Source organism: Nyctereutes procyonoides, unplaced genomic scaffold, assembly GCF_905146905.1.
Source record: "Nyctereutes procyonoides isolate TBG_1078 unplaced genomic scaffold, NYPRO_anot_genome, whole genome shotgun sequence".
In the NCBI taxonomy this organism is placed as follows: domain Eukaryota; kingdom Metazoa; phylum Chordata; class Mammalia; order Carnivora; family Canidae; genus Nyctereutes; species Nyctereutes procyonoides.
In genome coordinates, this window is record NW_026575042.1 from 28,048,011 (window position 1) to 28,063,833 (window position 15,823).

Sequence of the window (15,823 nt, forward strand, 5' to 3'; positions counted from 1 at the left end):
CAAAGATCCAGGACTGTCTAATTGGAATTATAGATGTTCTCTAGGGCCATGGGAAGTTCAAGTAGACTAATGTGCTCTTCTGGATAAGGACCACCAATACAGATGGAAGAAGAGGGGAGTTCAATATGGAGTAATGGAGGTTGGCAGGTAGGAACAGAGAGAAGGGACCTAAGCTGATTCCATGAGATACCACTGGGGTAGGATAGACTGGAAGCATCACACTTGAGGAAAGTGTAAGAGTTGCTACCTGAGCTCAAAGTGAGCAATGAATTCATCTTCTTGGTTTCAGATATTGGATGGTGGTTTTATCTTTAAAAAAAAATTGTGACTTTTCCCCACGTCTGTAGGACCTTCTCACTTCTACCCATTCTAGCCTGTCCCTGGACCCCCACTCTGAAATTTGGTCTCCTTGCCTCTTTCCAGTCTATTCTGAACACTGAGTGATCTTCCTAACACACACTGGACTATGTCACTGATCTGCTTACAGTTTACAATTTCTGAACTCCTGAGTTCCATCTAACCTTGCCCACATCTCCAACCTCATCTGTTGCCCCTCCTTACTTCACAATATCTCCTGTCAATCTGAAATACTTCTGCATTTTTGTATGCAGCATTCTATCCATCACGAACATGCCAGCCCATTTTCCCTCACTACGTCAAACTTGTCTGTCATTTTTCAGCCTTTGCCAATTTCCTGACCCAATACCTGACAGTGATCAAAGGTGTGTCTCCCCTCTTCTGCACCTTCTATTTCTCCTGGTGGTAGCACTGAACACATATTTGTTATTTCCTTATCTGTATCTGTCACAAGACCGTGACCTCCTTGAACAGGCACGGCCTCTTTTTTATCATAGGGTCCCCACCAAATCTAGTACATCACAAGGACTACAGTCTTTTCCTACAAAGGTAGAGTCTATTTTATTATCATCTCCCATGCCTACCTTTTGGAGGCAGACACTGAGGCAGAGTCTAGGATACAAGGTGTTTATTAGGGATCCACACCTGTGAAAGAAAGTGGGAAAATAGGATAGGTGGAAGAAGTCACACAGTGATGCATGCTTGACAAAGCTCCAAACCTTGCAAAGAGCTTTGGAGCGTGTATTGCACATCAGTGCTGTCGACAGCAGACTAAGATGACTGGGTGGTTATATGCCCTTCCTACTTAGTCCCCAGATGTGGGCTGCCCGGAGAAGGGCATGGGCTTTTGCAAGACATCTCCCTGCAGTAAGGTTGACCCTGAAGGACTGACAGCCAGAGGCCCTCCGTTGACCACACACCCACAGCCGGGCAGCAAATCCTTCCTCAAATGTCTATCTGGGCAGCCCATCATAGTGTGACAATGGGCATTCTTTCGTCTCAAATGCCTTTAGTAACCACTTTAGTGAAGCCCCTGTTCCAGCCATTGCATTTGATTGGAACTGAGTGTAGAAGATTATCCCTGGGTTATGAGGCTTTTCACATTGGATTTCAGGGAGATGACCCCTTGCCCTGTTTTACTAGCCATTAACTCTTATCCCATTACATTTTAATATTTGGGTTATGATATTTTAAAAAGCTGAAGTGGAAAAAAATACTGGATTTAAAGATAAAAAGAATGAGGCAGTTGAGGTACCCAATCCAGTGCACAGCAATTGTGTATTCTTAGTCAAGCTTCTTAACCTCTGAATTCCACTTCTGTATCTATAAAATTAGTTAATTACTTATAACATGGTCATGAATATTAACAGCAATTGTATGCCAAAAACATTTTTTAAAATGATAATTCTCAACACAAATGTAAAGTGGTAGCATTAATAGAAACAGGAATACTAGCCATAGAATAAGAGTACCATTACCTTGACTTGGGTGAACCTTCCAATTTGGGTGTGTCGAAGGGATTTCTAGCCCTTGCAATTTATCTTTTAATGACCATGTTCAATGTATTCAAACTTCCTTCTTTAAGCAACTTTCAGTGTCTTTTCAAATGAATCACACAAAATTAAAATTTGAAACCAAGCTTATTATCTTTCTCCTTCCCATCATTTTTCCTTCTTGAAGGCCAACTGGTGATTCTCTCCTCTGCTAACTTATCTCAATTTGCTACTAAGGTGGGAATTTAGTAAAGCAGTTTAGGTACTCGAGGAAAGATAAAATTTAGAATAATTCATGAGGAAAATAATTGTCTCATTTTTTCCAATTGCAGCGTGTGACATTCAAGAAGCTGATGTGATTTTCTTTTGTGATGGCTCTGACATGGTATCCAATTCTGAGTTTGCTACCATGACAACTTTCGTGTCAGACTTAATTGATAATTTTAACATTCAGAATCAGAGAATAAAAATTGGGTTGGCTCAATTTGGGAGTCGCTTCCAAAAAATTATCGAGTTGAAAAACTCTCTGACTATACAGGAATTGAAGACTCAAATTCAAACGATCACCAAGAGCAAAGGGTTTCCACGAATCGATCTGGCCCTTAAAGAAGTGAAAGCTATGTTTGATTCATCTTCTGGTGGGAGAAGAAATGCTGGTGTCCCTCAAACTTTGGTTGTTCTCACATCCGGGGATCCCTACTATGATGTGGCGAAAGAAGTGAAGAACTTGAGAAGCCTCGGAATTTGTGTCCTGGTTTGGGGCATAGGAAATGTTCATAAGGAGCAATTTCTGCCAATAACAGGCAATTCTGAAAAAATAATCACTCTCCATAACTTTAATAAATTAAATAATGTGGATGTGAAAAAAAGAATGGTCCGTGAAATCTGCCAGAGCTGTGGGAAAACGAGTACGTACTCCCCTTGCTCTTTATTTGTTTTTAATTGAATCGTCACATTCCTGGGGCTTCATTTCCCAAGGTGTTCCCAGGGCTAGCTCTAGCTGAACATATTTTTTGAATAGTGTGCATGAGAATAGACCTTTCCTCTGTTCCAGGAAGCTTGGGATCACTCAGCCTCCCTGAGAGATGAGGAAAAAGGTGCAGAGGCTGGAGGAGGCCCTGGGTTGTGTTCTCTGCTCCCCTCCCTGCAAGCCTCTGTTTGTGCCCCTCTTAGCACTGAAAGTCAGTCTCCTATTTCTTCCCTTTGGACTTGTGGAAGTCCTAGAACAATGCCTTGCATCCAGTGGGAAGTAGATAAAACAGACCTGTGCTGGTTGACAGCTTTACTATTTTAACTTTGTTAAACAATCTTGTAAGGGACTTGGTGTTCTTGTATGTGTCTCTGCGTGTATGTCCACATAAGCCTATGTGTGTGCATGTTTTCTTCTTCTTTTAATGATAGCCTTTGTATAATCATATAATGATTTGAATTGTCCTTAGTGATTATTTAATTCTCAGAGGTCACATACACAAATGGCTGCAAAGGCCAAGAGGGCAATGTAAATGAGTCAAGAGGGCAGGGAGGGAAGGAAATGAATGAACAGCAATGACCCATCTAATGGGGAGGTCACTGTTCACTCCAGCTGAGAGTCACCATGTAGGACTCAGGTTCTGCACATTTGGGCTGGGAGTTGGGAGGATAGCACCTCAGGAAGCAGCGAATGGTTACATTTTGTGAAATTTGTACAACATGCAGAAATTGCTCTGCTTGCTTCTGTTTCTAGGGTTACAACTAAAGCCACTTCGTTCACAAAATGGGTTGGCCTTTCCAAGCTCTCCAAGCTTTCCATTCTCTATGCCCCATTTGGGGTGCTCCTCTGGAAGCAGATTACAGTGGTGGAAAGGGCCCTGGCACTGAAATCCGAAAGCCAAAGTTCTTGCTCTGGTTCAGTGGCAGCAACCTGCACGAATCACTATTTCCTCATATGTAAAATGAGTAACTGGGCAGGGTCCGAAGTGACCAAATGGCCACTTGCAGCTAAATTGTGTTTGTCCTGTGCAGTGTTGACAACTTGCTGAAATTAGTTGACAGCTTTTACAAACTGAAGATTTCACATGAAAAGTGGGGATCTTAGGGTTCCCTTGGAAAAATAAGGCAATCTGACAACCCTGGGCCCCTTTTCCCACATGGCTACTCTCAGCTGGTATTGAGCCTTGAACAGATGGGCCACTGTTCTCCATTCACTATCTTTGCTCCCTGCCCATCTAACTGATTTACATCATCCTCCTGGCTTTTGTAGCCCTCTGAGTTTGTTACCTCTGAATTAAACAATCTCTAAGGACATTTCAAATACCATTAAAAAAAGAAATGGACTGTGTGTTTGCACACACACATACAGCCAGCCTTTGAAAATGAGGCTAAACCGTGATTGGAACTGCAAATACCTAAAGGAACTTGAAATATTTAAAAGAGGAGAGAGGAAATACCTGTGTCAGTCAAGCAGCCAATATCTTCCTTCTGTAGAGACCCTCCAGCCCTGGGTCATGCCATGACTGCTCTCCTGCTCTTCCTTTCTTCTATCTACTCATTAATCTGGCCTCATTTCCCTTGGTCTCCAGATTGCTTTATGGACATAGTGGTCGGGTTTGACATTTCCACTCACTTGCCGGGGCAGCCGTTGTTCCATGACCACCCCCGGCTGAGATCCTACCTCCCAGACATCTTAGAGGACATCACTTCCATCAGGAGGGTAAGCTGTGGGGCAGGCACAGAGGTACAGGTGAACGTGGCCTTCAAGGTGAACAATGACCGAGAATTCCCTGCCAAGTTCCAAATCTACCAGAGAGCAATGTTTGACAGCCTGCTGCAAGTCACCGTTGATGGGCCAACTCATCTGAATGCACAGTTCTTGCTGTCACTGTGGGATACATTTGAGGCTAAATCCAAATCCCAAGGACAGGTATGTCACATTCAATCTCCTATCACCATGTTCTTTCATTTGTTCCTTCCTCCCCAGATATATATATTTCATTTTCACATCATCCCGTTCTCTGCTTTCCTCTTCCTCTAGGTGCTACTCATCTTTTCAGATGGTCTTGGGGGTGAAAGTGAGATAATGCTTGAAAATCAATCAGACAGGCTCAGAAAAGCAGGTACTGAGTTGCGAATTTAAGTGGTGAAACATAGAACATGCTGAATGAGCCCCTTCTTACTCAGGTGCTGTATATCTTGGGATCTGTCTGGCCACTGGTAGCAGATGCTGTTGGTGCCTCCCTGAATCCCCTTGCCCAGCCTGCATGCTCATCCCCCAAATGTCGTAAATGCCATGGCCAAGTGCTTACACCTGTGACCTTCTACAGTCATGTGTCCTTGACTGACCTGAATAATTACCTTGGAGTGGGGGTGGGTTGTATCATATCTCACCTGGAAGTGGAAGAGGGACAATCGATATAGGAATAAAAAGTCTAGCACCCTTGCCTCAAGTGGGTCAACTCTGACACAGTTTATACTCCAGAGTCCTACCGAGGTGAAGACTTTACTGAGACACATCCTTGCTTACAACTTCCCCTCCCTTTCTGCCACCTCTCTCTCCCTCCATAAACCATATACACACAATTTCCTCTCTTTGATTCTGCTTCCAGGGCTCCTTCCTGACTGAGGACACTCCCTACTGTTTCTGATTATCCAAGTGAAAGACAGCCACATGTATACTTCTTAGTATACAACCCCTCTCCATGTCATAGTTTCAGACTGTGCTGGAACCTAAATGCACAAGTTGAGAGTCTTATGCAGTGACATGAAGGTCCACTGATTGTCAGATGGGATACATTGTTTGAGACTTCCTGGGTTTAGACCCACATGTACTTCTGGGGTTTAGCTTCCATGAGCAACCTCCCTAGAGACCACAAAATTTCCTGTTTGATTGCTGCGTTGTGTCACCCTCCTTTGCCACTGTTCCCACATCACGTTCTTTGTACAGCCTCTGGCACTTTACAGGGTCTGGCTCCCACTCCCCACTGTAACCTTCCCTCAATTCCCACACTCAGCGTCCCAGGCACACAGAGCTATCCCCTTCTTCCTGTAGTGCACCTCACGCCTCAGTCCCCCAGTCCCAGCATATACTTTTTCTTCTGCCTAGAGCAATTCCCAGCTCCTCCCCAGTTCTTCTCCATCTTCTGTCTCTGGTTCTCTGCCTTGACCAGCTTCCATTCATCCTTCAGGATCAGCTTAGACATCAGGTCTTCACAGAAACCTTCCATGACTTTCTAAGACTAAGTTAGGAGCTTCTCCTCTAGGCTTTCAGAGCACCCTGCCATTCCCTCTCAGGATATTTACCACTTCTCAGAACAACTATCTGATTCCTGTCCACCTTTTCCATTGACTGTACTTCTGTGAAGGGACGGGTCTTATTCATCTTGTGTCCTTGGTACAATGATTGATACATAATTTGCTCCTCATAAGCAAAGATTTGTTTAATGAAAGAATAGAGAGTAAATGGACTAATGAATGAATTAATGAGTGAGTGGATGAATGAATAAATGGAGTCCTGGCTATGGCTACCCTGGGTTTTCCTCAGGCTTTCAGGACCTGCACCCTGGGAGTATTTGGCCATGGAGATGACTTTGAGAACTATTATTAATTTACATTCAGAAAAACTGCAAATATCAATAATGCCCTTTCTTAGAAATTGCTTTCAAGTGCCCAAGAATTGCATCAAAACTTGGTGGTGAGGCATTAAACATAGTTTTCTGTTAGTGTTTGTACACAGTTGCCCTGGAATACTTTTTCTTGGGGGTTTTCCTGCTGAAGCCTGAACAAGCAGACAAGGCTGTTGGGTTCTTCATATATAGAAGGTCTTGCTTCTTCTTATGTTTCCTTTTCCTCTTTATGATTCTGCAAACACCATTCACTGAGTAGCAATACGATGGGCTTTTCTTCTTTGGTTCTGAATCTGTTACATTTCCTGACTAGGACTCGATGCTCTGCTGGTGGTGTCCCTAAACACGACTGCCCATGATGAGTTTTCCAGCTTTGAATTTGGAAAGGGATTTGATTACAGGACTCACTTGACCATTGGCATGAGAGAGCTGGGCAAGAAGCTATCACAGTACCTGGTGAGTTGTAGAGCAGAAATGCAGCTAAAAGGCCATCAGAATGAAATTGGAATTTTGATCATTATTTCCATAGACTGCCTTGCTTGCCCCACTAAATGAAGTGCATGATCTTTAGCAGATGAAAAAGTGTGAAAGACCAGAGCAGGGTATTTTTGTTTTTGTGTATCCTTCCCTCCTTTATCATCCTACCAAATGAATGCATGGGAAACTGAAAAAAACAACCATCCCCTAGTCAAATAGAAAAGCTCCCAGTGGATTTACCCCAAAGATACAGATGCAGTGAAATGCCGAGACACCTGCACCCCGATGTTTATAGCAGCAATGTCCACAATAGCCAAATGTGGAAGGAGCCTCAGTGTCCATCGAAAGATGAATGGATAAAGAAGATGTGGTCTATGTATACAATGGAATATTCCTCAGCCATTAGAAACAACAAATACCCACCATTTTCTTCGATGTGGATGGAACTGGAGGGTATTATGCTGAGTGAAAAAAGTCAATCGGAGAAGGACAAACATTATATGGTCTCATTCATTTGGGGAATATAAAAAATAGTGACGGAATAAAGGGGAAAGGAGAAAAATGAGTGGGAAATATCAGAAAGGGAGACAGAACATGAGAGACTCCTAACTCTGGGAAACGAACTAGGGGTGGTGGAAAGGGAGGTGGGTGGGGGGTGGGTGTGACTGGCTGACGGGCACTGAGGGGGGCACTTGATGGGATGAGCACTGGGTGTTATTCTATATGTTGGCAGATTGAACACCAATAAAAAATAAATTTATAAAAAAAATTTATACAGTAAAAAAAGAAAAGAAAAGAAAAGAAAAAAGAAAATCTCCCAGCAGTTGATGCTGCAGACATCCCCAGAAAACAGGAGTCTGTGAGTGAAGAGTCAACCATTCTTGTGCAAACTTGGCCTGTGATTAACTGTGTGGCAGGTGCCCTTTTTATAGAGAGGTCATTTCCTGGGAAAGGGTAGACTGTGTCCCAATTGCTAGTCCCTGGCTTCAGTAGTGAGTCAGAAAGCACCTCTGATCCTCTGCAGCCCCTCCTTCAAGGACAGAGGATGGTCTTGTAGGTGGTGCATTATGATCTGTACAAAACAGTTCTCATGCCATGAAGTTCCTGACAATTGTTGTTCACTCAAGTTTGCTTTTTCCAGGGAAACATTGCAGAGAAGACTTGCTGCTGCACATTTTGCAAGTGTTCAGGGGCTCCAGGTCTTTATGGGTCCCGAGGACTACGAGCCATGAAGGTGCCATTCAGTTGTGAAACTATTTTACCCAATGCTCCTTGATTTGGTTATGGGACTTAGGCCACAAGGTGGACTCTGCAGCCTTTACTCAATGCTAGTGTGATTGCTTTGGGCATTTATTTCATGTGACTTCTGTGGTGTAGGAGCCAGTTCAGAAGGGCTCTCTTTTGATACTGCTCTTAAGAATAACTCCCATTTTTCTTAGCTATCCTTTGTGATGTTGCTCCTTGGCTTTGCAATTTATACCTTCACACCTGCTTTAAACAGTTTAAACAGTGCAGGCGGTATTAGAAATAATGGAGAAGATTGTACTTGATCAGCAATGAGTGAAATTGAACTGCAAAAAAAGCAAAGCATTATAGATTAATAGCCCTTTAAAAATGAATTCTAGAAGTCCAATTACACAATTGTATAATAATTTTATTACACAAATAAATAAATATGTCAGTGTCTTCATTAATGGAATACTCTAAGATGATGAAGATAAATGAGCTACAGATACATATGACAACATGAATAAGTTTTACAAACACAGTAATAGCCAAAAAATAAAAAGCAAAATGCAGAAGAATACATACAATATGATTCCACTTATAAAAAGTTTGAAAGCAGGCAAAACTAATCTGTCATATCTAGGGATGGATAATTCAGTAGTGAAGTATTAAAAAAGGCAAAAAAGTATTGCCATGAAAGCCAGGTGTGCTCCCTGGGGTGGGGGTGGGGGGAGTGTTTTGGCATTGGGATGGAGACTGCGTCTGGGGCTAGTGATGTCCTGCCTGGCTGGTGGTTCCATGGATGTTCACTTTACAATAATTAAGCTGTGCCTTTATATTTTATTTACTTTTATGCACTTTTTAAATGAGTTTTAGACATCATAATAAAAGGAGTATTTTTTTAAGAGAGCAAATATAATACTTGCTCATGAGTCCCACCTTGTCCATCCTTGTGGGTGTGTGATCTGGCCTTTTTACTGAGTTTGATGCTTTGTTCAGCAGTTTCCTCTCTCATCGCTTTGCTTTGGTCAGTTTCAGAGTTACAATCCAAGAGTACAGCCCCCAGGTGTACTGAGCAGACAGTCAGGACCCGTCTTACATGGTGAGGAAAGCAAACCTCTGATTAAATCTTTAGCACAAATAAGCCACGAGGCAGTTAAACCACACTTGGCAGAGGGAGAGATGATCACAATTTATATATAAGTAATCTCATTATTGAGAGAAGTGCTTCTTCTTCCCTGAGCTCTCAGAAAAGTAAAAGGAAATAAAATTATCTTTTTGGAAATGTGATGGATTTGCCTTCTAGAAGAGTTGTGGTGACAACAGTTGCCTACCCACAGCCCCTTAGGCATGGGACTAGCCTGGATGCCCTGAGCTGCAAAGTGGGCTCCATAGGTCAGATTCCTGTAGGAGTCAGAGGTTGTCAGACTCTCCCCAGACCTATAGCCACCCCTGCAGACACTGTGACCAAGTTGAAGAGAGGGGCATGTCTACAATGGCTCATGATTTCACAAGTTCAAATAGAAGGAAGCTGGCTAAAATGTATTTTCTCTCTTTCCACCAGGGTTCTCCGGGCTTGAAAGGTACCAGAGGACACCGGGGAGAAGATGGAGACCCCGTAAGTTTTTCTGATCCTCCCTTACCACCCCCCACTCCCGAACCCCCCTCCCCCACGCACCAAACAGAAGCAATGATTTCCTTTTGCATGGACAGCTTTATCCTCCCACAGAAAGGGTTATGTTTATATGGAGGTTTTGGGTGGCTTTGCAGGAATGGGTTGCTCTCTCCCCCCCACCCCTCCTTTTTGTCTGGATTATGAGCACTCACCAAATCTACTTTTGAGGGGAGGAGGGAGCAGGCTTACATACATGTTGCCTGGCATGTTTTTATCAGTGGGGCATGCTCCTGTCTCCCCTACACAGGGTGAAGTAGGGCTCTCTGTGAGGGGCTGTCTTGGGATCCAGAGCTCAGTGCTTAGTACATGGAAAGGCACAGCTTCATGGTTCCATGAAACACAGAGGTCTTCTCATCTCAATCTTTGACCCTAAAACCAGAACTCTCACTTGGTTCATCAATCAAATTATGAGAATAGATTTGAAGGAATTGAAACACTTGAGTGGCTCTGTTTGGGATGAGGAAAATTCAGGAAGCATCCAACCTGCATCTCCATCCCCTTAGAATCAAGCTAGCTCTTCGCCTGGGCAGGTATGATTAAAAGCACAGGCTCTCGAGTCAGCCAAGGGCTGACCTAGACAAGAAACCTTAGCAAGACACTTAACTTCTTGACCCTCAGTCTCCTGATCCATAAACTGATATATTCCTCTAAGACTCTAGTGCTGATCTACTTTACAAAATGACCACTATGGGGAATACTCACCCACTCACCATGGGTCTATAGAGGGGTCTTAGAGCTCACCCAGGCAGCATGGAGGGCTTCAAGTGTGGGTATCTGGCCATGAGCATGCATCTGGCGGACAGTCCAGTCAACGGGAAGCCATGATGTATTGGTACCTCTCAGTGACCTATGGCCATAAGTGAGGCCTCCTGCTTTCCTGGGAATAATCTTCAGAATAAAGAAAGCAAAGCAAGAGGAAGGAAAAATCCCTTTCCCCCTCAGCTACCAGGAAGGAAAGAATCAAGCCCATTGCTAAATAATTATTTATCCAAACAACAAACCATCAGCACCCACTTTGCTTCCAGATCTGATTGTACCAGGCACAAGGGACATAATTGGGTAGAGAGAGAGAGTTGGGGGTTCCTGCCCTCAAGGAGGACCATATTGCTTTTCTCTTGAAATTCATTTTATTCTAGCATTTACCTGTGTTTAAATATTTACTGGGAGAAAAAGGATTGATGGGAGGTGTACACATCATTGACCTTGAGCGCTCTTCTCCCAGTGACTGGTCTGATTTGGGGGCTTCTTCACCTGGTGGTTCTTTCCATGATCACTAGAACTTCCCATCTTCGAGTTCTTATAGCAGTAGCCCAGCCCATCAACTGCTTCTACTCAGCTCCAGTCCCCTGGGACCAGCTTGCTTCAGTACCATCAGCACTGATGACTTTTCCAGGGCAGCACTGGCTCCCTGGGCACAACATCAGGGCCAACATGTATTACTGGAGTGTTTGAAAGGTGGCTGGCAGGTGAAGCGACTCCCAAACCTTTGGCTGTGCTATCTGATGAGGACCGGGAAGCACCTGGGCTCATCCTGCACTCCTGTGTCATCTTGGGTCTATAAGGAAGCCCCGAAGGGCAACAGGGAAGATGTTAGCATAGAGGGGAAAACCAGAGTTAAAGGAAAGCATTTGGGGAAGGATTTGCTTTGTGTGAAGCCCAGAGTGCTCCTGTGCTCTAGCTTTACTCTTAAAAAATAAACTGCTGGTGACTTCTGGCAAAAGAGTCACTTTGGATATCTGTCTGGGTGCCTTTTTTTAGGGAAGACGAGGAGATATTGGACCCACAGGAAATAGCGGGACTGCAGGATGTCCAGGGGAGCAGGGTCAAAAGGTAAGTCTCTGCTAGAAATGTGATTTTTAATTCCCTACAACATGGTCTGCTTTTCTCCTCCTTCCTGCCCTTCCTCCTTCCCTCCCTCCTTTTCTCTCTTCCATCCCCCAGCCTCCCTTTGTCTTTCTCCAATTACATGTCAGTGTCTTCTCCTGCGGACTAATTCTGCTTCTTAGACATCTCAATGAGTTTGGAGCATTCATTCAATCCCACCTATCACTTCTTTGTGGTTGGAGAGCCAGAAGCACCTCTTTAGGGAGGCAGCTGCTTCCTGCTCCAACACTCCGTGAATCTACCTGCTGTCTGTCTTTGATGTGTCAGTGAGAGACATTTGATCTTTTACAGGGAGCCAAAGGATTTTCTGGAAGTAAGGTACTGTAGTGTCTTCTCAGTCCAATTTGATTTCCTGATGGAATTAGTTTCCCAGTAAGCGTGTAGCAGAGACCTCCTCTGACCTGACTGCACTCCTTATTGTCCCTCAGGGAGAACATGGAGAGGATGGGATTGATGGACTGGATGGGGAAGAGGTAAGCCATCTTTCAGGCACTATAACATGGTCACGAGGTTGATGTACTTCTCTTTAAATGGGAATTTTGTTTTCCTTGACTTCTTTTAGGGCATTCATGGATTTCCTGGGGCAAAGGGAGAAAAAGGTGATCCAGGATCTCAGGTAACACTCTCAGTATATCAAAGAAGGAGAATTTGGTAAAGAGACCGTCTTAACTGCTATAAGCCAGTGCTCAGTACGGAAAACAGTGACAGCTAACTTGACCACACGAAGAAGTCCTGTTACTACTGAATAGATGCCACATTCTCACTTGGGAATTTTCAAGAATTCCAGTGAGAGGGAGTCAAGGCATGCAAGGTTCTTCCATGGGCATGTTCCTCAGAAGTCTGAAAGTGAATGTTTTTGCCTATCAGTGGCTTCCATGTTCTCTTTATTGCATCAGAGGGGGGAAAAGCATAAAAAGCAAAAGAAAAATATAAAATTATTTTGGTGACTTTGGTGTAGCAAATGACAGTGAAACATTTTTTATCTTAAATTCATTTCAATACTTATTAATATGTGCCTACTTGGCTCCAAGCAACTATGCTTTTATGTTCTGATCCATTTATTTATTCAATATATTTTAATGCCTGGCATGTGCCAACCACTGAGTTATGTACTGAAGATTGAGAAATGAACCACAATGTCCTTGTCCTCAAGGATCCCCAGACATAGAAAGACAGACATATTAATGACAGCTAATGACAGTACAGTAAATGATTGAAGCCATGTTGTAGGCAACTACATGAGAGCCCAGAGAAGGGTACCTAACTCAGCAAGGTGGAGAGGGAGTTCAGGAAGTCTTCCTAGAAGAAGCAATCCCTGAGCTGAAGATGATGGGCATTAGCAAGCATGGAAAAAAGGCATTCCAGACAGAGGGAACAGCATAAACAAAGATGTGGAGACTTGGGGGCACTGCAAGTTGAGCGTTAGAGTACAGGTAGAGGGATGTGAGATTCTAGAGGTGGGGGCAAGAGATCGGGAGGGCAATGATGTGCCGTGTGGGGGAGTTAGGCTTTTGATTATTAGGCAATCATGAGCCTTTGAAAGATTCTGAGTATGGAGAGCAAAACTGAATTTGCATGTTAGAAATATTACTTGACAGTGGTATGGAGGATGTGTCAGAGATGACACAATTGCAAGGCAAAGATGAGAGGATCTGGAATAATCAAGGTGAGAAGTGATGAAGCCTTCAAGTAAAGCAACATCAGTGAGAACAGAGACAAGACATACTAAGGACATAGCAGGGCCTGGGCTGGAATAAGCAGCGAGAGTGCAGGATTTAAGTAAGTACTCATTCTCAGAGTCATGCAAAGTGTGAGTGAGTGTCTCCCTAAATTTCGCACCTTAGGTTACTTGCTTCTCTTACCCTGGTTCTGGCTCTGGGACATAAGAGTTCTGGATCTAGGTGACCAGAGAAGCAGGAAAGGAGGAGTCAAAATGCCTTCAAGGACCCTGGTTTGGACAAGCTAAATTGTGAACACTTGAGCTTGAGGTGACAGGTGGAACATTCCTGTGGAGGTTTCCAGTGGGTAATTTAATTGTAAATATCAAAAGTTCCTAGGCGGGCTGGGATGTCCACTATAATACTCATTAGCAGTATATGACTGTTTAAATTCCAATGAGTGAACATGAAAAATTCTGTTCTTCAGTTGTCCTAGTCACATTTCATGTGCTCAGTATCCACGTTAAGGCTAGTTGCTACCATATTGGGCAATGCAAATATAGAACATTTCTATTACTGTAGAAAGTTCTGTTGGAACTAGACCTAACTATGCTAGGTCATGAGAGTTTTCCCATTGCTCAGCCTCACTACAGATAATCCTGACCTTAGGCTTAAAACTGTACTGAGGACTGCTTCAGAAGTCTGGCTAAGAGAGAGGAACATGGATCATTTTGTCTGATGGATTTTCTTGCCTCCAACACACACATTTGACATTTTAACATCATTATAAAACCTTCCTACAAGCTAACTCAGAAGCCCATTTTATTTTTTTCAGGGCAGTCCAGGTTCCAGAGGCCCCCCTGGGGGATATGGAGAGAAGGGCTTCCCAGGAGATCCTGTAAGTTACTTGGGTCTAATTGGCTCTGAATTATGTAGTTGCTCCAAGTTCCCATCTCCTTTATCTTTTGTTTCCTGCTAACCCATAGGCAAACTCTTAAAGTCAGGGTGGGAGGTGTTGACTGAGACTTCGTTGCTTGGGAAAAAAATCTGTGTGCATCTGATCTTGGCTGAATATACTGGAAATTTGGAGCTGGGAACTAAGGTTCCATCCTAATCATCCTTAATGTTATGTTGAGACTTTCAAGTTTCTTTTGGGGGAGAAATTTCCATAATTTTGCTTATTGGGCTTCTAAACTTACAGAGTCCCTATGTGCAGACTTGATTAAAAGGGAACCTTGTTATACCTCTAAGGGAGTGTTGTAAACATGTTTGGACTAGTGCATCAGTGAAGCTGCCAATACAGAGAAGAGAAAATCATCATCACTTCGGCAGGCAGTCTTTAGCAAGCACTCTTATCACTTCATCTGTCACCAAACTCTCTTCAAACTTGGGAAAATATTTCCATTTTTTTTCAAAATTGTATGAATATGGAGAATTTTCTCTTACCCCTCCTCACTTAACCTGAATTAGCTCACTACTTGAACATTGTTCCATTTGAAAAAAAAAAAAAAAGCACTGATATTTCTGGTTCTAAAATACTTTTGAAATCTTCCTCTAGGGTAATCCAGGACAAAACAGTAACATCAAAGGACAAAAGGGCTCCAAAGGAGAACAAGGAAGACAAGTAATTGGATCTGTTTTATATACATAGATTCTATAGATCTATTTACAAGTGTATAAATGATTAATTCTGTTACTGAGCTGAGACTTTCATAAATTCTAAATTAATTATTTAGTAAAATATGTAACCCTTCTATAATTTGTAGGTTACACTTCTATCAATAAAATTACTAGGTTTCTGGCAGGTGATATTATATGGGGAAACTGATAATCAGCAGTACATGTTGATATATCATTTTCCTCTTTAAAAGATATATACTCAGTAGTGTTGATATGCGGAAATATTCTAGCATGACACATTTGTTCTGCTGTTTTAATAGTACCTATTAGGGTTTCTATGCTAATGGAGTTATTCCGAATCTTTTGCCTTAACATTTTGGGGAACCAATTGTATTTCTAGGGTAGAACTGGACAGAAAGGGACACCAGGTGATCCTAATTCCAGAGGAAGTAGGGTAAGTATTTTCATGAACATTTATTTTCCCCTTTGTATCACTTAAAGCTACCACAGAGGCATTCACAATACTTGCCGCTGCAGAGTTGGCTGACCCAGGGCTGATACACTGGTACTACTGTCATTTGGGCCCAGACAATGTTGTGAGGGACTATCATGTGCTTTATAGGATGTTTCAGAGCATCCCATTCTCCACCCACTAGATGTCAGTAGCACTCACTCCCCCCAAGTTGTGACAGACAAAAATATCTGCACATTTTGCCAAATGTCTGGGGTGAGGGTAGTGAGGAGTGAAGACAGGTGGTGGCGGTGGGGGTTTGGGGGTGGGGAAATTACTCCTTGTTGAAAACCTCTGTAACAGTCTGCCTTCCTCTTTCCACC

At 43.1% G+C, this 15,823-nt stretch overlaps 1 protein-coding gene across 1 annotated transcript in view; it reads left to right on the forward strand.

The window, feature by feature from the left end:
* The window catches only part of COL6A5 (collagen type VI alpha 5 chain), a 123,904-nt gene that overhangs the window by 54,315 nt on the left and 53,766 nt on the right, over positions 1-15,823 (forward strand). The window contains exons 8-20 of the mRNA XM_055320882.1: positions 2,183-2,758; positions 4,409-4,749; positions 4,861-4,942; positions 6,762-6,904; positions 8,067-8,159; positions 9,717-9,770; positions 11,586-11,657; positions 12,003-12,029; positions 12,140-12,184; positions 12,274-12,327; positions 14,205-14,267; positions 14,928-14,993; positions 15,390-15,443. Coding sequence (XP_055176857.1) covers positions 2,183-2,758; positions 4,409-4,749; positions 4,861-4,942; positions 6,762-6,904; positions 8,067-8,159; positions 9,717-9,770; positions 11,586-11,657; positions 12,003-12,029; positions 12,140-12,184; positions 12,274-12,327; positions 14,205-14,267; positions 14,928-14,993; positions 15,390-15,443 — 1,670 coding nt within the window. The remainder of the gene's footprint in view (positions 1-2,182; positions 2,759-4,408; positions 4,750-4,860; positions 4,943-6,761; positions 6,905-8,066; positions 8,160-9,716; positions 9,771-11,585; positions 11,658-12,002; positions 12,030-12,139; positions 12,185-12,273; positions 12,328-14,204; positions 14,268-14,927; positions 14,994-15,389; positions 15,444-15,823) is intronic.